Source organism: Acipenser ruthenus, chromosome 1 (assembly GCF_902713425.1).
Source record: "Acipenser ruthenus chromosome 1, fAciRut3.2 maternal haplotype, whole genome shotgun sequence".
NCBI lineage: Eukaryota > Metazoa > Chordata > Actinopteri > Acipenseriformes > Acipenseridae > Acipenser > Acipenser ruthenus.
Window position 1 is genome coordinate 72,198,910 of NC_081189.1, and position 25,070 is coordinate 72,223,979.

The 25,070-nt window shown below is 38.1% G+C and overlaps 2 protein-coding genes across 2 annotated transcripts; one reads left to right on the forward strand and one right to left on the reverse strand.

Annotated features, from left to right (window-relative positions):
* Nucleotides 1-1,963: 1,963 nt before the first annotated feature.
* Nucleotides 1,964-8,253, forward strand: LOC131728626 (ADAMTS-like protein 1). Its single transcript, XM_059019777.1, has 6 exons — nucleotides 1,964-2,201; nucleotides 2,750-2,930; nucleotides 3,269-3,476; nucleotides 6,975-7,084; nucleotides 7,477-7,697; nucleotides 8,026-8,253. Exons 1-6 carry the CDS (start codon nucleotides 1,964-1,966, stop codon nucleotides 8,130-8,132), a joined length of 1,065 nt encoding a protein of 354 aa, XP_058875760.1. The 3' UTR covers nucleotides 8,133-8,253.
* A 2,421-nt stretch (nucleotides 8,254-10,674) lies between these two features.
* Nucleotides 10,675-24,649, reverse strand: LOC117421067 (stabilizer of axonemal microtubules 2-like). Its single transcript, XM_034034959.3, has 4 exons — nucleotides 24,402-24,649; nucleotides 15,638-15,814; nucleotides 14,302-14,498; nucleotides 10,675-11,977 (listed from the first exon to the last, which is right to left on the reverse strand). The coding sequence occupies exons 1-4, from the start codon at nucleotides 24,437-24,439 to the stop codon at nucleotides 10,992-10,994; spliced, it is 1,398 nt and encodes a 465-aa protein (XP_033890850.3). The 5' UTR covers nucleotides 24,440-24,649; the 3' UTR covers nucleotides 10,675-10,991.
* Nucleotides 24,650-25,070: the final 421 nt, after the last annotated feature.

The window sequence follows — 25,070 nt, forward strand, 5'->3', positions numbered from 1 at the left end:
CCTTGGTGTTCAGTTGAAGTAGCTGGTAGATACATTACTTGCAGAATCGCTGTTCACACACATCTGCAACTCAGCCTTTGGCCCTCTGTCTCTTTGGCTGTTGTGAGCTTGTATATTTAGCCTCTGACACCATTTCATTCCACTGGAGAATGAGAACTCAAAGGAGGTATTTTTTCACGCTGGATTTTTCATTCTTTGGGCAGTTTGCCCATCCCTTCTTTTATTTTATTTTTTAATTTTTACAGATTCCCCTAGTGGTCCTGACTTTTACAAAGCATTTTGTTCTGCTGGTTTTATAAAGCGCATATTCAGTTGTATAAACAAAAAATATGCATTTCTCTGCTTCTGCATTTAAAGAGCACACAGATGCAGGAAAGCAGGAGAAAAAGTCAACAGGTAGGGCCTTATCCAAGACTAGCTTGTGTCCCATTCATAAACCTCATGTCCATCAGCAACAGATGTTAAAACTTCAGGAAGTGGGAGCGAGTGATACAATAATTAATCTGACTTCAAGAAGATCCTAATTTCAAAACTGTCTCATTACAGTTCAATTTAATTATTTAAAATAGTTTGGTCAGCAGCAATTAATTAGCATGCTACATGACGGTGAGGAGGAGACCGTGTTAGGATATTGTCGCTTTCTGAACCTCACAGATGCACCAAGGGCTCGCCAAAGATGGAGGATTTGAGAGGTTTGAGTTGTTTATGTCAAACAAATGACAAGGGGTGAAATTTAGCAGTGTTATCAAGTACTAGAATAGGGTTATATCAGACACAGCCGTATGTGAATTCGATTTTTTAGTGGATATAGGTGATGTCCAAATCTAACAGTCATTTTCATTTGACTTAAGACATGCTGTAAAAAAAAAAAAAAAGAGCAGGAGAAAAATTCCTCAGTTGTGTTTTTATTATTCCAATTGTTTGAGGACCTCAGAACCACCCAAGCTTTGCAAATTTACACGGGAGTAAACTGTGGACAATAGTGCTCGATATCCAGCAAGGAACAACTCCTATTCTCAGCTGACTGAACCTCCAGCTGTCATCTTATACCAGTCCAAATATCAGTGATTTATAGCCCTGTGGTGGACAATCATCAGATTGGCAGGCTATTGTAAAGTTATTAAATATTATCGACACAGAATCGGGGCAGAGGATTGCCTTCTTTAAATAACTGTCCAACAAATTACCCTCTAGGAAAATATCCTCTAGGTGCAATCATGTCATTGTAATGCACTTGGTTTCTCAAAAGAAGGCTGTAGCAAATTTTTTGATAGAAAGCAAACTGTTTTTCAAAGAATAAACTATTGTAACAGGATAGCGGCAAAAAGACAAAGGAGCTGCAGTTTATGAAAAAGACAAAGGAGCTGCAGTTTATGAGCTAACACACACACTGTAATAAACAAAAATAACACCTAACAAAAGGGCACACAGGTCAAAATAAAGGTTTACAAAACACAAAAAACATTTTCAGGCTGGTCATTCGCCTTCACTGAACAAAAATAAAATACAAACACAGCAACAACACAGATTCACAACACTCACCAAATCCTCTCCCTGGGCTCTCCTTTTATGTGATGTGGCTGCTCCCAATTAACACCAGTTATTCTATTAAGTAGCCACATTCTCTCATGTTTTTGGCATGGACTCCCCGGGCGAATTAACCCCATCTCTGCCAACCACCACCATACACAAACAAAACACCACAATATTTACAGGCAGAGCTCTTCCTCTGCCACAACTATAAAGAAACAAAATGAAGCAGTAGTTAAATTATGCTTCAAATTATGCAAATTAAACCTTTTGAAATTAATTTAATTCCTCTCAAACACAAAAAAATTATTTAGATTTTTTACTTACTTATGGGAGATGGCTATTTACTCATATGCCTGATGGTGGATGGAATTTTGAATATTTGTGGAAAAATACCTTTTTCAGACTTCAGTTCATGAATGGCCCTAAAGCGATGTATCTCCTCCCTCTCGAATCAGGTTGTCCTGTGAAGGGCCACCCAAGACCACACATCTCCTGGTTTCTCAATAGCCAGTCTCTGGGCAGTGCAGCAGAAATAACACATCAGCTCCTGGCAGAAGGGCAGGTCCTGCGACTTCCAAATGTTACCAAGCACCTTCATGGAGAAGTGCGCTGCCTGTCGGAGAACGACGCGGGCACATTACAGCAAAGGGCAGTCTTAGATATACAAGGCAAGTCATTTTCCAGTGCTATGTTTAGATTTTTTTTTATGTTTCTGTGATAGGTGGTTGTTTAGAATGAGTTTCAAGGGTGTTGTCTCAATTGTATAGGTTCAGTTATTTTTGTCTACAAGATAACAATTGTAAAGGGCTATTTCATACAATCAAATCTCAAATATGCTCTATGGAAAGTGTGAATTTCAGATACAGTATTGTAATGCTAGCCAGGAAGTGGCCTCAAGAATTTTAAAAAATATAGTGCACTGGCCTCTCATACAAGGGTGAAGAATAATCTTCTGTGCCTCGTAAAAGCGTTACTTTTATCCTGGGTTAGATACCTGTGGAACAAAATTATTAATTGTAATGGATCATAATAGAAAAAATCACCACCAAAAAAAAAGTGCAATGTTGGTAAGTGCACACCCTGTCAAGGCACAAGACAAAGAATATTCCCCACAAGGCAGCTGTGCTTGTGCCTCCTCATGCTCTGTGGATAAACTGAGATAAATTCAGATTTCAGTGTTGTCAATAATTCCTAATATTTTTTTACATTTGGACAGACTATGAGTGGAAGGTTGATGACCTGATGCCGTGCTCTGCTCCTTGTGGTAACAAAGGCACCCAATATCCGAGGCTGAAGTGCCTGTGGGACAGCCTAGAAGTCAACCGGTCACTCTGCAGGGACAAGCCTAAACCTGCTCTGAAACCAGTTCCCTGCAATATCAAAGACTGCCTTCCCAGGTGGAGTTCATTTTTACTAATTTTCACTGTGCAGGTTATAGGACAAATCCAACAATGTGGAATGATATTTATTCGAAACATTTTGTTTAATACCTTTATCAAACCAAGGCTGTGCCTAACTGTACAAACATTTGCTGAATGTGTTTGCTGAAAGCTCTCCATCATGCAGGCCAGTAAAAAAGCTTGGTAAAATTTGCGTATTTGATCACAGACCAATACTTGGCTGTAATTTATACCCGATACCTGTATTTTGGATGTACGCATAAAAGGGAATTCTGCAACTTTATTTTGTGTTGTATAACAAAAGCCACTAATGTGCTGCCTTGTGCCCTTCTCAGGTGGCTAGTGACGCCCTGGTCTTCATGCCCACGAAGCTGTGGAGGGGGCATGCTGAGCCGCAAAGTCACCTGTAACAAGGTAACGGCTGCTGGAATGTCTATGACCCTGCCAGAAGACAACTGCGGCCCTGCTGGCAAACGCCCAGCAGACATGCAGCCATGCAACACTCTTCCCTGTGTGGAGTGGGCCACGTCCACCTGGGCGCAGGTGAGTGTGGGTAACTGGGGAAAGACTAACTGTCCTGCTACTTTTTTTATTGGTACAAGTGGAATATCCATCTTTTAAGCTGTCACTGATGCCAGACTTAATCTCCTGTCATTCCAGCCTGTCATTTGTTTTTCTGATTTTAAGAATAATTTTTGAGCACACAGTTAATAATAATAAGCCTTCTTGGTTGGCACTGTTACAGAGCCTTGTACCTTTCATAGGTTTTAGAGGAACCGGATAGTTTTTTCTTAACTCGGGGATTCAGAAGGCTGAAGAGCATAATTCCTTTCAACGCACATGCTTTTCACAATTCGAGGATCAGGAATTCATTATTGGCAGATGATCAATGGGATTTCCTGCTGCATCACTGGTTCCCTTTTAAATATGAAATGTAACCATTTACCTCCTAAAGATCTGACAACCTGAATAAGATATACCAAAGCTGCTCTCTGAGCCAGTGACGCAGTCATGGCCCGCCCCCGAGGGCACAAACAGACTGCGCTCACAGATCTCCTCACCATTTTTCCTTTCAAGACTGACTGGTCGGAGAGCCTTGTTCAGATGAGTACTTGTTACTTCTATCTGCTATATATTTCACATTTATTGTGTTTTTACACAATTTATATGTGATATTAATATAATCGATGTAACAGCGGTTAGAGTCGCTCCTTCCCAGGGATCGAGCAACATAAGAGCTGACTTTGTGCTCTTCCCTCCAGGCTGCATTAGCTCTGACTGGAGTTATTTATTTCTCATTTTGGCTTTGGCTAAAAATACATGACATGTAATATTATTTATGTAATTGTTTAAATTACTGTATTTGTGAGAGTTTTTTTCTCTTAGGCCTGTCTACAATGTGGTGCTATAGCACACACGCAGCAAGAGCAAGCACTGTGCAGGACCAGGATACTTGCTTCGGTTGTGATTGCTTGCAATCTCTTCCACAGTATCTTGCTGCTGTTTTGGTGACAGCTTTAGCATCACCATTACGAAGGCTTAGTGTCATTCTAACAAGCAGGCTTCCCTCAGTCTCGTGTGGTACTGACTGAGTGGTTTTGCCAGTGGCTTGTACAGGTGGGCATCCCCGTACGTTGGCACCCGTGGTGACTGCAAGCCGGTCGACCCGTAACCGGTACCAAAACGGGACTGAGGTTACCGCGACGGTGCCGGACTGTACCCGTACCGACCTGGTGCTAAAGTCACCGAACCGGTACCGACCTGGTACTGTGCCCATACCGAACTGGTTCCGACCCGGTGCTAAAGTCACCAAACTGGTACCGAACCAACCCGGTACTGTTCCGGTCCAGCGTACGAGTTCCGTGTATTGCCATTTGGCCTTTCCATAGCTCCCTATGCCTTTTCGAAGAGCATGGAAGCTATCCTGGCCCCATTGAGACTCAAAGGCATCAGAGTGCTCAATTATCTGGACGACTGTCTCATTTGTGCCCAGTCTCCAGCACAGGCAGAGGCCCACACGAAATTTGTCATTGTCCACCTTCAGCGCCAGCTCACACCGTCTCAGACAGCTTCCTATCTAGGAGTGTGCTCGGACGGCAAAGTGCAGAGAATAGCCACCTGTTTGAAGCTCTTTAAGCTCAATAAAGTGCTCACAGTAGTGATGTTCCAGAAACTTCTGGGCTTGATGGCAGCAGCTTCCCGGACCCTTACATTGGGTCTCCTGAGCATGCACCCTCTGCAGGCCTGGTTCAACAGTAGGGTTTTTCAGCCTGTGCTGAACCGCGACCGCCTATTGAAAGTGTCTCATCACTGTTTAATGGCATAGCGCTGGGCAGTGTCATCAGAAGAGAGGTTGTCACCAGCCTGGGCTGGGTTACTGTGTTGAATGGCAGGGGTACGCAAGGTGTGTGGAACGCCCTTGGCAGGGTCTCCACATAAATGTTTTAGAGCTGCAGGCAGTTTACCTGGCCTTGCAGAATTTTTTGCAGGAGATTCGAGGAAGAAATTTGCTTGTCCTTATATACAACACAACAGTGGTGGCTTACATCAACCATCAGGGCGGCCTTAGGTCACCCAGTCTCCATCATGAGGTCTGCAAGCTTTTGCTCTGGGGACACGAGAACCTCCTCTTACTACGGGCAGTACATCTGCCCGGGGTGACAAACATCTGCCCGGACCTATCTGGCAGGTATTTTAGCTTGTCATGTCAAAATTGACTCTCACCAGGAGCCCTCTTCCTGGTGGGGCAATTTTTGAAAGGGTCTCGGTGGCTTCGGCCACCTATAAAGGACATTGTTCCTCACTGGAGGCTAAACGTGGTGCTTAATGCACTCATTGAGTCTCCATCTGAGCCCATGCATTCAGCTGAGCTGAAATGTTTATCGCTCAAAGCGGCTTTCTTGCTTGCTATCACCTCCACAAAGTGGGTGAGTGAGATGCAGGCATGCTCTATAGCGAAAGGCCAGATCAAAGGTTGTGCTCTGTACCAAATCTGCCTTTTTGCTGAAGACGATCTCGGCATTCCATGTCAACCAGTCTGTGGAATTGGAGGCTTCTAATCCACCTCCTTTCCAGTTTGACAGAGAGCGACAGCTCCATAGGACAAAACGTTGGAGGCAGTCCAAACAATTCTTTGTCTGCTATGGGGCTAAGTCCTATGGTCAAGCCCTGTCTAAGCAGCGGCTGTCCAAGTGGATAGCAGACACGGTCAGGACTGCCTATGAGCTGGCCAACTTGCCCCCCCCCCCAGAAAAGCTCACTGCCCCTTCCACCAGCGACATGGCAACTTCATGGGCTTTATTCCAGGGTGTATCTGTCAAGGACATTTGTAATGCAGTGGTGTGGGCTACTCCCCATACCTATAATGGCTTCTACAGACTTAATGTCGTGGAAGCGTGTTAAGGGCAGTTTTCCAGTCAACCCTTGCACTACAGGCATAGAGGTGAGTTTCTCCCTCAATTTTTTCACCCTTGCTACTTGTTACTGGGGTTACGTATGGTAACACACAAGGCAGCCTCTTGGCTTAGCCTTGTAGCATTCAGCATTCATTCTGCAATATAGCCCTTGCGATGGCTTTGGTTACATTTCATACCTGAAAGGGAACGTTAGGTTATTATCATAACCCTAATTCCCTGAAATAGAAATGTAACTATTAACCTTCAAGGTCACTGCGTTCATGATTGTAGCAGGCTTGAAGGAAAATTGACAATGAGATCTTTGAGCACAGTCTGTTTGTGCCCTCAGGGGCGGGCCATGACTGCATCACTGGCTCAGAGAGCAGCTTTGGTATATCTTATTCAGGTTTCGGGTCTTTAGGAGGTAAAATTCTATGTCAGGGAACCAGGGTTATGATAACGTTTCTTGTTAAAGTTGGCTAAATTGTGACATGACAATTTTCAATTATAATTTTAATGTTAAACAGGTTTATGTGTAAGGGGTAGGGGAGGATCAATGAAAATCATGACAAATATTTAGACAGCTGCATGATTGAGCCTGCCAGACCACTTGACATAATTAACATGTCTGTTTCTTCTTTAACAGTGTAATGGCCAGTGTATTGGACTAAGACAAGCTACACAGCACAGACAGGTGTTCTGCCAGGCAAAGAATGGCACTGTCATGACTTTTAATCAGTGCAGTAGTGTGCCCAGGTAAGATGTTTGTTTGTATTGAAGAATTTTGTTTTGTAACATTTCTGTTTCTCTTGCACTCGTGAGACACTTTTGTATACCAGTCACCACATGGATCTGTGATCAAAATTCATTGCAGGCTCATGCAGCAAGAAACATAGAAGAATATATTCTTAACCCAAATATGCCTATTGTCATACATTTATAGGTCACTTGGATTTAGAATTTAGGCATATCTGGGTTAAAATCACAGAATCCCAAAGTACATTTTCAAAATAAAAATTAAAACACTTGGAAATGTAGGTGATCTTAATTTGGGTGAAGACCACTGGGTTAAGGCGGTAAATGTCAGAAGTATTTAATCTCAAACTAAAGCCTGGTGTGCTTTTTTGTGTGTGTGTGATTGCCTGCAGGCCACCCAGCATCCGGAACTGTTCTGCCGAGGCCTGCAATGTGCAGTGGCATGTGAGCTCTTGGACTCAGTGCACAGCCACCTGTGGGAACTATGGCTTCCAGTCCAGGAGGGTGGAATGCGTACACCTCCGGAGCGGCAAGACTGGGAGGGAGCAGTTCTGTTCCTGGAGACAGAGACCCGCCAACTGGCAGCGCTGTAACATCCTCCCCTGTGAGAAATGTGAGTCTCTTGTTTATGATTTTATTAAGTTTACCATATATAGAAAGTCTAAGACTGGGGGAGGTTACATTCATTGATGAAAGACTAATACAGTTCCATTGAACAGTGGATGTCTCCATGTGGACAGTGTATCTAAATTGTTCAGCCAATGCCAAACTCCAATAGGGACAGACTTTCAAGATACACTTTTTAGCAGCAGCCAGGCCAACATATTTATAGAAAAATCGTAACTTGGGACTTTGTCCTTTTCCTAGTTAGCTATCTCTTTACTCACTAACCTTTTCTGAACACAGTACAGGTCTTTAATGTCATCATTGTTTTCTTACAGTGGAGTGCCGGGACACCACCAGATACTGTGAGAAAGTCAAGCAGCTGAAACTCTGCCAGCTCTCCCAATTCAAGGTGCGCTGCTGTGAGTCATGCAAGGACACATGAGGGAATCCGCTTGTTCAGTTCTGTGGGTGAAAACAAAAGACATAGAGAGATGGAACAATGGGCTGTCCCACAAGGCTGATGAAAGAATGCTAGGGCAGAACCATTAATCTCTCCTTTTGCCTTTGAGTGATTGGGGGGGGGGGGGGGTGAGGGGGGGGACCTGCATGTGTTCCTATGCCGTGGATCGAGGCTTTTATATTATTGTAAAGAACAAAAATGACCTGAAGAACCATTGTGAAGATGGTGAAGGCCAGGGAACCAGCAGCCTTTCTCAAACTAATCCACACTGTAACTGAGATGGAATCTGTTTTTTTCTGTATTGCCTGTTAAATGCATGGATGGAGCTGATATATGAGCAGAAGGTTCATGATATTTGCTTTTAGGATAAAATGTATGACAGTATTAATCAAGAGAAGGATGATCTGCCACTATGGGCCTTATTCCATACCCACCAGCATTGCATTGCCAGTAATAAACAAGGGTTCAAAATTTGATTTAAAGTGTTGGTTAGGTCTTGGACCAAAGCTATCCCACACTGAAATACATTGTACCAAGATAACATTTAATTATAAAGAAACACAAAGCCAGAGGGAACTAAATTAGATCAAACAGATCAGTTTAGACCAGTCCAAGCTACACTAACATTTGGAAAGAAGAGGAGTAGCACATTCCCACTTAAATTAATAGCCAACATAACAATGCTGTCTCCTAGATTTTCTGGTCACACACTGCCGAGTCAGGCTTCTAAAACACCGGAGACCTGCTTGGCAGGAGGTCCATCTAAATTTTATTTGTGATTACAACCTGATGTGCAGTTTACGTGTAAAAAGTAACTTCACTTTTGGGTCTTTTGTGCCTGAATGACAATGTATTTTGAGTTGTATAAACTAAGCACAGCTAAAAATGTAGTCTATGTTGTCTGGTTTGCATATGTCTGGAGCATTGTAGTTAATCATGTGCCTTATTTTTCTGATTAGAGCTTTTGTTGTAATTATAAAAAATACATATTTTTTTTAAGCTTGCATGGTTCATTATGAAAATTTGTGTTGTGTCTCAGCAGAAATAATTTTAAACTTTTTTAATATGGTATATTTCTGTTACTAGTGGGATTTGTTACAGTTTTTCTGCATTTGGTGGATGTTTCTGTATGTAGAGATTGTGTAGCAATGCCAGTGCACTAACTGAATATGTTGAATATGAATTTCTTGTGTCCAGCAGAAATGGTGTGGCCATTGGCGCTTTTATTTTTTTATATTCATGCAGATATAGTATAAAACTTTAAACATGCTATACACAATAAAGTTAGAAAGCAGTTAGAAAGCAGTTCCACAAAACAGTAACCCCACAAATCTGTTTTTGACAGCTCTCTAAAGATATGTAAACGAGGGAGCCACTTAGGGAATTACTGTAGTGCTCATCTTTTAACTTCTAAAATACTGCGTTTTAAACATTATGGTTTTGAAGGGCATCCGCACCAATATTGCCTAAACACAGAACCACCTGCACCCACACTTGTTTTAGGATATGTACTTACTGTAGCTCTCAATAGTCATTATTTTTTTCATGTATGAAAAATACATCTGCTTTTACCTTGCAAAACTACTATTTTATTAAACTCTCCATAACTGAAGTCCTTTTGCCAGCTGGTATAAATAAGGTATGCTGGAAAAGATGTAAAAAGTGATGCCAGAAAAACAGTTTGTGAGAAACAATGTATTTGACAGGGAATATTCTCGTTTTTGTAATGGGTGTCTGTTTTGTAAATAATTTAATGAGAAACATGTTTACCACATTGTATCTATTTATTAGAATGTCAAGTATAAAAAGTGCAATATTGTGATTTTAATGTTGTCCAGGCAGATCTTTTTTTTGTCCTTTTTTGGTTGTTGTAAACTTCTTCCCTTGTTTTTGAAAGCACTTCTCAGATGTTGAATTTTTACTGTTTCTGATTCACTGCTTCCTCCCCAAAAGCAGTTAACATATTTTATTTGCATTCCTTTAGTAAATGGGCTGGTCCGTGTGTACTTACCATCCATGTGTACTTACCATACAAGGGTTTTCATCGGTCTTTATTCTTTACACATAAAGAGTTTTTGTAACACTGGTCACATTGACGGTTCGAGCGGTCTGATTGAGTGATTTAATTACAGCATGTGATAATGATCTAGCAACAGCTCTTTTGCTGAATAATGTCTTTTCCTGCAAATATATTTATACAAATCATTTGAATACACCTATTTATTAAAATAGTATTTTTCTCTGTGTGTTTTCTTTTGATCATCATACCAAGAGCTATTTGCTTTGGGTGGTGCACTTAAGATTCATTTCTGATAAATACTGATTACACCTAACCTTGAAAGATGGCAGGTAATAATACAAAAAACAATTTTAAAGTGTGAAAAAAATACCCAGTGTATTTCATGACAGTCTTGACATTGCACATTCTAGTTCCAACCAAAGATTGCACTTCACCTTAAAAGCAGTTTTAATTAGATAACACTGATTCAATAAATCCCTTATTTTTGTAATGCCATTGTATATATTGAGTACCCCCTCTTATTTCATAGCCAAATGTATACCAAGTTAGATGTAAGACTACCAAATAATGTAATCAAATTCTTTTGAATATGTATCTTTTAATTTACACAATATTTCATCAATTTTATTAGAAACAGCTGGTGAATAAATCAATAAAATTGAGAAAATGTGTTTGTCAGAGATATTAAACTAAAACTTTTCATTGCATTAAAAAAAAAAACTGTGTCTTGAAAGGACTGATCTCTGCATACAAAGTTGAAGCATTTAAGCTGTGTTAAGTAGCTCCTGGTTCCATGTTGAGCCCAAGCCATTGATTGTTTGTTAATTACGAGTGTAATCCAATACACTGTTTACTTTCCTTGCTGCATTAGCAGTGTTTCCATTCTGTCTGGCAGAGAGTTTGCGATATAGTCGATGGCCACGGGGTTTCGTTTCTTCATAAACATAGCCCGGTGGGTTGGCAAAAGCAGCAGGGCATACTTTGATCTCCTTGGGAATGTAGCTTGTGCAGTAAGTGGTTTCATTGTCCAGTGGCTGACAGCATTGTACAGTGAGAATGGGTTTGCAGCTCAGAGTGCGAGCGGGGGCATGTGACACATAGTCAGCACGGAAAGTGGTTGTGTTTTCAAATGGGCCAGTAGGTTTCTCTATTTGCTGTACCCCTCTGATCAAGGGTGCCGCCTTGGCATCCCATAACTTATAGTCATCTTTCATAGTTGACTTGGACTCAAAAGGCGAACAGTTCCAGGCTTGAGTTTGAGGGCAGACTGCTACAGCTGGTGAAATCTGGTGCTCCACGAAGTCTGCGTGAGCTGTTGAAGTCATGTTCATTGCAACTTCTGGGGGAACATATTTACCATACTTGTGCAGTGGTATTGGTCGTATAGGCCATGATTTGTAATTATCACGAAATTCAGTCGAACAATTAAATTTGTGGGCCGGGGTTCCTCTGGCAGCTTTAGACCTGACTGATTTGCTTGCTTCCCCCCGTAATCCCTTGTAGTCTTTCCTTTGTGTGGTGAGACCATCAAACGGGATAACACTTGGCTTATGGGGCTCTCTTTGAATGCATTTATAAGGCTCCACAGAATAGGGTATATACTCCTGTTTGTAGCTGGACAGACCATCAAAAGGTCTTGGGCCCATGGGTACATGTGCCGGTTTAAAATTCTCTTTTGAAATTGGGCCTGGGAAATGGTAGTCATCCTGAAAAGTGGTTGTGTTGCTAAACCTGTCTGTGCACGGCTTTAAGTTGTCTTGTGTTTTGAAGTTTTGTCTTTTTTGAATCCCCCATACTCTGTAATCATCTGAAATAAAAAAATAAAAAATAAAGAAAGGTTTTAAAGTCAATGTAATAACTTGACCCCAGGAAAGAAATATACATTTCAAACAGAATGTTAACACAAACCTCATACATTCTGTAGTGTAAGGTGAATGTTCCTCTTACTGAATGCTATGCTTTTTTTTTTGTTCTTTTTTTTTTTACTGTATCTAGTAATATTACACTCAAATTAAATTTTTCATATATTAGAAAATAATTCAAGCATTCTAGTATGTTTTTAAATTTCACATTGGATGTCCTGTTGTGAAGTTACAGCCCACTGAAGTCAGAGAAAATGTGTCATTTATTGGATCACAAGCCTATACAAGTACATGGTAATGAAGATAAATAAACACCAAGGTGTCCATATTAATAAAAAAGCACTAGATAAATCAAACTTGCTACACTGACATTTTTGCAAATATCCATAAATATCAAACACTCAGTAGTGTTGAATTTAATCAATTCAAGACAAATGTTTTGAGTCTTTTTCAATTTCAGAAATGATTGGCACAAGTATTTTTCACATCAGTGTTGGTTTTTATAAAAAATATCAGGTATTTGCATGGTACTTCTGCTGCACATTTTAACATGCAAGTATGTAAATTATAGCTGGATGCACAAAGTTGGTCCCTTTTTTCAATACATATGGTATGCATTTTCAAGTTTTTATAACTAAGAATGTTGTTTATTAAGTAGGATGTACGTATTCAGCTTTAAGAAAAATGGGTAAGAAATGGCTAAGGTGCAACTACTTTAGAATTGTCTTTTTTTGAACTGCTGTTTAAACTTTGTCACAGAGATCTGATGAGGTATAAGACTTACTGTCATGACTCTTTGTATTATTTATTTAGTAGCTCTCTATTTTCTAGAAAGTTAGTAGAGCATATACAGCATACTTCCAGATCTGTTCTCTTGATATGATTTTTTTTTTAAATGTGCTGCAGAAAACTAAGTTTACAGTCTTTTATTTTTATTTACAGTACTATTGCAGCTTCTACATATCCCATTTGTGCTGAAACAACTGCCCAACTTGGTGTGTTTACAATAACAAAAGCAGTAACATGATCAATAAAAAAGGTTCTTAACTCTTTCAGGGGCCTGGCAGGAGTCACTACCCCCACCAAGCCCCCAGCCCCCGCCCCCCCCGTTTTTTTTTTTGTTTTGTTTTTTTTTAATTACGCAGAGTGAAAATATTTTGAACCCATTGTTCAAGCATTTAGTTTTATTTGATGAATGACAGATTTAGATTTATGGCAGTTATTGTCAGGTTCACATTAACAGTGTGTTATACAGTACATTCTGTTTCATATTAAGCTTGTAATATCAATAATCAAGCTTGACTTTTTCTTGCAATTTTTCTTATCCAAGCGAGTGGATAATCTCAAAGTTGCTTGTAACATATGTTTGATCTGCGATTTCGGTTTATAAATATCCATTAAGTACAAATGTACTAATTGTTTTAATCTGATTGTCAAAATGTGTTTTAAATAATAAAACATTCAATCACCCATTCAGAATGCACCTATGGTGTTTGCTTGTTTGTTTGTTTTCTTATGCTTTGCTTAAAACAATACATATATTTGGGTTCTAAATCTGACCCTGTTCTATTTTTGTTAGCGTTCTTGTCCTCTTTCTTCTCCGTCTAAGCAGTGACCCAGTACTCTACTCACTCACACTGTTTGGATTGGTGTGTCTACAGGGATATCCGTGGTTGACAGAAAACAGAAAGTTAGACAAAAACAAGATTTCTTGTAGGTTTTTTCACAAGAAAAGGTGTGAAATGTATTATAAGAGGATCATTTCCTAACTAACCCATTAAAAAATAATTTTAAAAAAATGTAACCTCTGTTTTTATATGTTGTTTTATATAATGAAAAATGGTAGTTTAGGGTAGTAAACAATTTTTTATCCGTGACTCATGTTACTCATGACTCATTCAGCACAGATTGATATAAAAACTGTTCGCTCTGTGTAACTTTAATGCCATTCATTGGACTTCCTTCACAAGAATCTGAAAACAATTCTTATTTTTCACACCATGGGTCTTCCAGGATTTTTTTTATTTGAACTTTTTATTTTTCATCTGTAATGTTTAGGAAGACGTTGCCCCATCTCTACAAGTCATCAGGTGTCCATGAATAAAATGATGATTTTACCAAATCAGACCCAATAGCATCCACAAAAGGCATGCATGCATACAGTATGTAGGAATTAACAGAATTAAACTACAACACTGCAAAAGCCAAACACAACCCACAACAATACGGTATTGCTTCAGAATGTGGATTTTAGGCTGATTTAACCTACCTTTATATGTAGGTTTCAAGTCCATCCTAGCTGGGGGCTGTCTGTACCCAGCAGATTTGGCTGCAGGAATAGGATGAACTGGGTATGGCTTAAAATCCTGTAAGTATGTGGTGCCCATATCAATGACTCCTTCTGGCTTGACGTATTTTGCAATGTGCGTCTTTGGTCTGTGCACCGCATGCAGTACATAATCCGCCCTAAAATAAATCAAATACTTTTTTTATGACTTTTTTTTTGTTCAACAAACCACACCAACCAACCTATTTACCGGTAATTCACCTAATATAGAAGGAATCAAGGCTAGTTTGCATTTGAGAATAACTACATTAATAAGTAGAGATATGTAGTGATGCTCATAAGTACTGACAATTTATATTCATTTCCCCTGAGTAGCGTTCAGGATTTGAGTAAATGTTTTAACACTGAGGTGAAAACATCAAGGTCCATAGCCCCCATCACCAGTTATGAATCCAATCAAGCAATTCTGGCTTGAGATGAAGAGGTTGGTGTCTTGAGTACTGAGCAATCGAAACCAGTTGAGAAGAGTAGCAAAAGGTATCCGCCTGACTTGTGTGAAAGGTTTGTACATGTTCTGGAAGTCATCTAGAAGTTGTGAAAAATCCAATAAATGTCATACCACATTTTTAATAAAAGATACAATGAATGGTTATCAGAACTTATTCATCAAGTGTTCACGCTGAAGTAGTCTTTAAGGTTAATGCAACTTTGATGGCAATGTTGCTTTGTGTTGTACCAGTAATAAACCTTTTTTGAAAAGCTGACAGACAAGTTTGCAGCTTTATTAAATACAATTAGTCTTATTATTATTATTATGTTTGTTTGTCTGTTAGTCCACCGTTTGTTTAAGTGTTAGTCCATTTTGTTTGTCTATTTATTTTGGTGTAAAGTGCTGTGTGCTGTTTTTGTTTAAATCTTTTATTTGATTCATTAAAACACTGAGCGCAGCAATTGCGTCTCAGTTTCAACTCCAGTACTGTCTGTTTGTGTGTTTCTTTCTGGCCTGACGTCATCCCTACAGCTAGCCTGTCACAGTCCCCTTAAAGGTTTACTTGACTGAAAAAAATGATTGGAGATCTTGAAACTGGTTACCCAAGTGCCCATATCGGATTACGATACATGTGTGACCTAGTGATTCCAAACCTTTTGGCAAAATACTAGAGGCTTCCTAAGACAGGCATTATAAATCGAATGTTAAGTCAAAACAGTGGTAAAGATGATAAGTTGTAAAATGGCTGTGAAAAATCTTTGCAGCATGAAAAGCATTACATATACCTTTAGGTGCCACATACTGTACTGTACTTGGCACCAATCTTACCTGAATGTGGTGGTGTTTTCCATTTTTTCTGGGTTCCTCTGATAACGATTTTTGGGTCTGCATGACTGTGCTGCTCCAGTGTTGCTGTGTGGGTAGTAGTTATCTTTGTACTCTGTGACCAAACAGGGTTTGTCACAGTTGTAGAGCACTGTAGGAAGGTGTGGACAGCGGTGACGCCTGTAATAGAAATTAACAAATAAAGCATAAAATATTAGAACATGTGTCAGTAATTCCAAAAAATATATGTTTCTCTCCAAAAGCTAACATGTACTTTTTTTCCCTTTAGCTTTTTTTGGGGAAATCTGTAATTTTATATTTCTATTGCATTTTTCATTTTATTTCAATCCATTTTTAGAAAACAAAATATGAAATGTGATCAAAGTATAGAGACTAGGTGGCACACTACACTAATGTACTAGCTTTTGATGTCTTTGTTTGAATATAGGTCAAGGTCACAAGTGACACTTTATGAGCATATCAAATGACAATACCAGCTGCATTTTTTCTGTCAAAGTTTACATTTCAGATGCATTGTTAGGCCTACAGTATATCTTGTCTCCACACGGTTTTCTGTTGCAACACAAAACACAGCAGAACCAAAAATTGCTTTGCAGAACCATTCTAACATACAGCACACCATAAATGCCATATATCGTACCAGTGCATTCCAAAATCACCACGATAAGAATTCTCTTTTTGTCACACAGCTGGGCAGTCACCTGACGTGAACTTTCAAACGCAATGGACAGCACAACAAGAACAGCAATTAAGATAACAACATGACTTCATTCAGCCTTATTATATAAAGTAACATTTATCAATAAATCTGTGTGGTGCTGTCACAGCTTAACAGTTTGTTTAAAAACAGATGGCCTCAGTGATAGTGTCGGATATGGGCTCTGACATTTTGCTGCTAACAGCAGGCAAGTAAGGAGAGTAGTGCATACCAGAGCTAATAGGAAACATTTAAGGTCTGTTATAAAAAAAAATAAGAAAAAAAGATCAATAGGCTTACCTCATTGTATACAAATCTCTGCTATTACAACAGCATTATTATGGGACAAGCACACATCACAAAGATTATTTTTCCTTTGATTTACAACTTGTGTTTTAACCCATCCAGTATTAAACACAGCATCACAGTAGTTGAATTATTTATATAAAGCACTTGCTGTGCAAACAGAACAAGCTACTAAGAAGGGAAAGTTACTATAAATACCATTCTATTACTCACTTCAGCACTGATCCGTCCTGGTAGCCAGGAAAGGAGCAGGAATGAATGGAAACATTCAATTTGCTATTTCCAGTGGAATGAAAGTAAATGACTTGTTCTCAAAATTAACTAAAATATCAGACCTAGAAAGGCAGAACTGTAGAATATATAATAATGTATTTTTTCTAAGTTTAATTGAGTTCAATACATATTGTCTACATGTAATTGTTTTGCCAACCAACACTGTACATTTTTGTTTTATCATTGGTAATAAAGCCTGAAAGCAAAAGTGTAGTATTTTAGACTGAGGAAGAAGCATTACCTTGTGTCCTGTAACTAACCACTTGTACTGTGCACATACCAGTATTTATTTACTGTATCTTAATGATTCTTTATGAACAATTTGCTTGAGAACACACTCTCAAATTTGTTGCAGTTAAAAAAAATAAAGAAATGTATCTGTTAATGTTTGTGCAGCCAAATACATCTAACTTCCAAGGTGGTCCAGGGATAGATACAGCCCCTTCATAACGCTATAGTCATTTGTCTTATATTGACAATGAAAGTGCTAGTGGCATTATGGGGTAAATGGGAGCCACGATCAGGTTGCCTTAATACTGATTCCACATTATACAGTGTGGAGTAGTGGTTAGGGCTCTGGACTCTTGACTGGAGGGTCGTGGGTTCAATCCCAGGTGGGGGACACTGCTGCTGTACCCTTCAGCAAGGTACTTTACCTAGATTGCTCCAGTAAAAATTCAACTGTATAAATAGGTAATTGTATGTAAAAAAAATAATGTGATATCTTGTAACAATTGTAAGTCACCCTGGATAAGGGCGTCTGCTAAGAAATAAATAATAATAATAATAATAATAATATGACCACCTTATAAAGGGGGGCACTGTACAGTTATTAGAAATGAACAAGCATGGAAAAATGATCAGCTTCGTTAAACCACTATTCCACCTAGCCCCCTTGTGGGACTTGAAAACAGTTAACAGAAATTGTAACTTAAAAATTGCTTGGTGTTTTTGGACAAAATGTGTAATAGTCTCCGCTATTGAAACCCTTCAGTTCATTGAACAACCTTGTGTTGAAACGGAATTTTCCCATTGATCTGTCTCAAATAGCATCATTAATGAGGAAAAAGTCAGTAATTTACAACTGGATAGCGTGCTGTGCTTTGTCAACATCGCTCTTATTCTTAAAATATAAGATATAAAATATGCAACGCGCGTATTTTTTAAAGTACGGCACGGTTTATATAACAAACTTGAAGTTGTCACAATGATTAATAGTAGCGATAGCTAGGGCTGTATTTTGTTCGCAGTAAAAATTGCTTATTTCATAGCATTTCACGGTCTAAAAGAATTGGTATTTCAAGATATTTCACGATTAACCATAATATTTATTAGAGCACAAAAAATATAATGTCGCATCAAAAATGTATCATTTTATCTAGTTATTATATAACAAATGTTCCTAAATATAAAAATTTTACCTGAAAAACGATAAATGCTAAATTGCAATATATATAGTTTTTTTATGTCCACCTTTTGAAGACATTTTATTTTTACCATCAGTGAATTATCAAACACAATACAAACCAAAATCAAAATAACAACAGGCGTGAAATGACCACTTCTTGAAATGGACAGAGTGACATTTAGCAGAAATATCCGATCTGTGATGTAACTGGTGTCCTTTTCGTTGAAGACATTTTAAAAGAAATCGTGCAGCTCTATGCCGTGTGTTCTATCATTTACCGGCTGACAGATTCCTAAATGCAGTGAGGTAGTGTGCGCCAATTAGGCAAACGTTTGCTGGATTTGTTTTTTAAGTGATAAAAAATATAGGTATTCTTTCAGAAATAGGAATTTTCACTGGTAACTACATATTACACCGCACCGGGTAAATTTCAAGGAAATCGTGAAATCTGAGATAACCATGAAAAGAACACAGCCTATACCAGGCTGGTTCGACTCGGCACCGGTTCGGCTGTGCAGGTGTAAACGTAGCTAGTGACAGCTGCAAAGGCGTTATTCACACACACACACACACACACACACACACACACACACACACACACACACACACACACACACACACACACACACACACATATATATATATATATATATATATATATATATATATATATATATATATATATATATATATATATATAATTTTTTTAATTCATGAAAAAAAACACACAAGAAAAAAATGTAAAATGTAGAGTCCACTTTTCCGAAGTTGTAGTAGTACAATCAATTAATATTTAACAAGCATTTGGCAATACCTGTTCTTTATGTGCCTGCTAGTAGCCGCATGTCAGTGTCCATTCGAGGTTATCTATTATAAATATAGATACACTACATTACCTACATGTAGTTACACTGTAGTTACCATTTAGCACATTTACTACATGCACTAATTATACAATTGTAAATAGTTATAAAAAAAAGTTATAAAACTGTAATAGGCGTACACTTTAGATTATGTTCTCATTCAAGTACTTCTACTAATGTGCTGTACTACATATCCAATGCAGTGAATACATTTTATACAGTAATTAATAATAAAGTCGTGCAATCTGGTCCTATTTGTATGATTTCACTTCCTCCACACTAATCACCAGCAGTACTTATACAAAGCAAAAGACAGTCCACAAGAATATGTCACCCCCTTCTCTATTTAGATCTGAACTTAATTAATTCCTTTGATTTAATTGAGAAACTAATTCAAGTTAAGAGGATTACAGTAGAACAAAAGATCACATTAGAAAACACAATCAAACACTTGCTTTATTATGGCTCAGAGAAACTTTTAGACATTTTCTCTGAATGGCACAGTTGTAATTAAACACCTGATTAGATTTTTTTTTTTAAAAAAACCCTTTTCAATGGTTACATTTCAAAACATTCAAACGTACGCAGTCTGAAAGCCCAGAACAAAACGTGAAAGGTTACAGAGATGAGATTTTATTTCACATGCAAAGAAAAACAGCTGCACTACATGGACTCTGAAGCACTGCCTTTTGTTATCATGCCCTTCACTAACCAGCACAAAAGAACCCCACATTCCATCTATTAATACATCTGAATGCAACAACATGATCTGGCGTTTTTATCAAGAATTGTTACGCTATACTTTGGGAACGAGACACCCAAACTCCCAGAACAAAACACGCCAGCATGGTTTTTTGTTTCCAGTTCTACAATTATCTGTCTCATCCTTTTGAAAGCACTTTACATGGGCTTTTCCACAGTGTCATTTTCAGGTCATTTCATTCATCTTTTTGGGGTCGTGAAATTGAATTTTCAGCACATGTTAAAGCAGCTGCAGCATTTATAAATTGAAAAGGTGTTTTCATTAAATTGAAAGTATTTTTGCATCATCTGCAATCTGACCAATAACACCATCTGGAGGTCAATCCCAAAGGAGGCCAAAAGCATTTTTTATATCTCAGCATTACCTTTGAGACAACATTGCTATCAACCTTTCAACATTCCTAAGGTGTCAAAAAGGTGTATGTGTATATATATATATATATATATATATATATATATATATATATATATATATATATATATATATATATATATATATATATATATATACTGACGCACAATGAAAACGAAACAATCTAAGTTTTACATCAGTAACTCATTGGGCACATACATAATGTTATTTACATTTTAAATAGTGAGCAGTTAGGTTTGTTGATTGTTTGAGTAGTATTGTTCCTTGGGATAACATAATAATACTGAGCTCAAGTCATGTTTCATAAAAACGCCAGGTGCTCAGTGTTTGGTATTTGAGTTGTTACAATTGCCAAAATGAGTTGATTAAGAAGAATCTGTATAAATAGCCATTCGAAAATACATGATTTTAATTAACTCAAGAACAGCGAAAGACAAGACCATGCCCCGCTTGAGTAATGAAGATCGCCTGGTTGCTATCAGCATGAATGAAGGCCGCCTGTCTGTGAGATAAGTTGCCCTGAGAATGAGATGTTCTGCTTCAACAAACTATTATAAAAAAAACCCTCTCAAAAAATGAAAGCGAGCCCAATTCCGGCGTTTTGCCCATGGCAGACCTGATGGAAGACAACGTGTGTGGAGATGTCTTGGTGAGCGTTATGCTGACTGTTGCGCTGTTCAAGCCAACCGGTGGGGCGGTGGAAGTGTGATGATGTGGGGAGGAATCTCCTTTAACACAAGAATGCCTTTGGTGCTAAATTGACGAAGTTGTAATGAATGACCCCTACTGGCCGAACAGGCACATAGTATGTGTGCATAAAATACATGACTACAAACCCCCTCTACGAGAGAATTCCCCTTTAGTGAAACTGTAGCATGTCTGCCTGTTCAAATCTGGACCGCAGTGAGTGTAGAAATAATTGATAAATAATATAAATAAAAACCGTTACAAAGTCCTCGAGGCAACAGTTTTTCTGTTCCTGCAACCCAATCCGGAAGTGTCGATTTTCCAGCAGGACAATGCAACACCACACAGTGCTAGGATTACAATTGCACAAAAACAATGTTGAGGTCTTGCTGTGGCCAGCTTTTTCTCCTGACCTGAGTCCAATAGAACATCTGTGGGATCAAATCGCCAGTGCCATCCACAGGAGACAACCGCGACCAACCAACCTTCACCAGCTGGCTGCAGCTGCACAGAGAGAGTAGCGGAACATCCCACAGCAGTCTATCCAGAGGCTGATCAGGTCTATACGTCAGTGCTGCCAGGATTGTGTTAATGCTCAGGGGGATCATACCCGATACTAACTTTGTAATGTTTTCAATTTGACAGTGTGTCACGTGTCATACCAAATACTTATCATGATTCACATTTTCTGGGATGTTGTTTGATATCTATGTTTAAAATATTTGATTAAATCCATTAGTCCTGAGTGTTGAGTTTCTTTTATGCACCAGTATGTATACACAGTAAAACTGGGTTATGATCTGAATGGACAATACAGAAATGAAAATATACAAACTTATTAACACCTGACTGCAGTGCATGGATGTATCCCACTTGAAGAGCAGGCATCCATTCAGACTAGTACCTATTGTTACAGTAATCAAAATAGACATCTAGACGTAAATCAAAATGAGATGAAATAACCACTTTCCCAAATACAAAAAAGCAAGGTCTAAAAATTCCAGTCCCTTAGTTACCTTAGCAACCCCAAATTGGCTGTTACTGTACAAGGTGTTTCAATTTTTTTAATTAAATTTAAAATAAATACAATACTTGCCTTGCTGCAACCTCTAGTGGAAACAAATAGGAATTACACATGCAAAATCCGGAGTTGATTCCTAGGGAATATGTCTGTGATTAGCAGTCTGGTACAGCATATTTTCATTCTGTATTTTACATTGAGATCATAACCCAGGTTTACTGTATGCGTAACTCTCCCTGAGGCTCTGATTCAGATCTGGGCTCAATTCCTGCTTTCTTTCACACAATTATTTTTAAAACTCCTTTTTGTTGCCTTAAAATGATAAAAAATTGAGACCAATGAAAATAATCTCAAGGGATTATATATATATATATATATATATATATATATATATATATATATATATATATATATATATATATATATATATATATGTTTGTGTGTGTGTGTTTGGCATAATTTAACTATACTTAATTTAGGCTATGTTGACACTACATATCTCGAGAACCATACTGAAAAACTTTCTAATTAATCCAGCTCAAAGCACCCACACTGGAGTACCGTTTCATGTTTAGTCGGGCTTAATGTGTACAAACACTATTAAAATAGTTCGGTTACAGTTCCTAGCCGCGCAATAGACAGTGGGACTTAATATGATAGTATCCCACCATGCCTGAATTGCAGAAAATGTTTCGAGCTCACCACCACAGAACCGCAATAATACAATTTTACCTGCCATGTTGTTTTACCAGGCTATTTCCAATATGTATATATATATATATATATATATATATATATATATATATATATATATATATATATATATATATATATATTAGCTCAAAGAGCCAGCTGCCCAACGTTTCGATATGTTGTACATATCTTTCTCAAGGGAGCCTGTGTTTTATATATATATATATATATGGGCAGCTGGCTCTTTGAGCTAAATATATATATATATATATATTTATAAATTGTAGTAATTTCTAGTACATTCGAATCCAGGACCTTAAGAACATAAGAAAGTTTACAAACGAGAGGAGGCCCATCTTGCTCATTTGGTTGTTAGTAGCTTATTGATCCCAGAATCTCATCAAGCAGCTTCTTGAAGGATCCCAGGGTGTCATGCTTCAACAACATTACTAGGGAGTTGGTTCCAGACCCTCACAATTCCAGACCTTGATCCAACCAGGTCAACTAAAAGCCCTAGTACATTTGAACAGGGCTCTAGACTGGTCAAGTCAATACAAGGCTTGACAAAAATTCTGGCCTGGTTAATAAAAAGAGCCTCAGGAAGTAATTTATGACTGGTTTTCGAGAGATATTCAACCCCAAATGAACAACACCCTTCATACAGGTTCAGACACCATTACTCTAACACATACGTTTGTTCAGCACATTCTTGCCGTTTCGAGGGAACAGGACATGTCTTGACAAACTGTTTTCAGCGCATTATAAATATAATCCATCTAGGGCAGGGAGAGCACTGCTTCCGTACTTCACATGTAGAATATTTAACTGTTTTGCTCCTATTAATATAAATAAGTAAAGACTACGATAGCCGTAAGAAAGCCTTGAGAGAGAAATAACGAAAAACGTTTGAATATAGCGTGACCGGTCTGGAACAACAGGTATGAATAATGAGTAAAGAGAGGTGAAGGGAACCTGTATTAATGCTGTGCTGAGGTGTCAACGTTTTACAATTAGATGTAAATTGGAAAAGTTCTTATTTTTAGACACATATATAAGAAATCATGTAGATAAAATAAGCTAAACATTTATTTAAAAGATACAACTCAATCGCAACAAACAAATAAAGGGTGGCTGTGTGTGGCTTTACCATTCAATATACAAGAGGGTGTGGAGGAGTTACACATAGGATTAATAATTAATAATGACTGTGTTTTAATCATGTGTGTATTAGTGTATGAAACTGGTTATGAAAATATTTATGTATTTATATTTATAAATAGCTGTAAGTCTAGTGTCTTGCATATACTATTGCTTTACAATAATACCTCAATACCCGATTGTCTGAATTTGTAATTAATTGGTACACTTGTTAGCCCTTTCAAAGACGGTAACTACTATTGGAGTGATAAACAGCGGTTCTGTTGAGTGTATGTGGAAACTCGGACGGCAGGCGGTGTAAATAGCGACCCCTCACTTCTAAATATAGCACTACACCACTGCGGTAAATCTGTACCCAGCAATAACCCATCTGGTGCTCCACCTGTGCCTATCACACAGAACGTACAACACGCGCTTGAGAGAATTAAAAGGGCAAGCAAAATAAGACCCTTCGAACTATGTAACGTAACAAAAATATAAAATTGTTACTGTTTGATTTACTTACCCGCAGCTGCATATCTCACATATACACGTTCTCTTCATTGCTGTCGAGGTTTGAGTTCAATTAACTTTCTTGTGTACATGATGTTGTATAGCGTAGCGAGTTTCAGCACTTTTTCATGTATTCATTTGACTCTGTCGTCTTGCCAATGGCTTATTAAACCAACGTTTTTTTAAAAACTTTCTTTTTTGTTAACAACAACGTATTTGTGGTTTCTACACAAACAGAATGCTGTCCTCCTACTGTACCGTGTCTACCACAATCCCGCCGAAAGGTGATTAGAGGATAGTGGTTACCAAGATAAACGCGTGACGTAATAATGTTTCAGAATTCTCCACAAGTATGGAACAGGTGTAGAGCTTCTGTGTAACAGTAGGATTTAGTGATCAGTACTCATTTATTTTGCAGTTGCACACTATAAAGATGTAGTTTATGTCAAATGTACATCCAATTTTGTGTTTGTTACATTTATTTAAGTGTTTTCCATATAAACATACTGATAATCAAGATAAATATAGAAATAAATAATGATGGCGTTTGGGATACTTGCAAAATACTACATACAGTAGTATAAAAGCAAATGAAAAAAATGTCTATACTGTGAATACTGTTTCATGTGCTGCCCGGTTTATTTTCCTCTTAAATCTAAAAACAATCCAAAAATTGAGACAG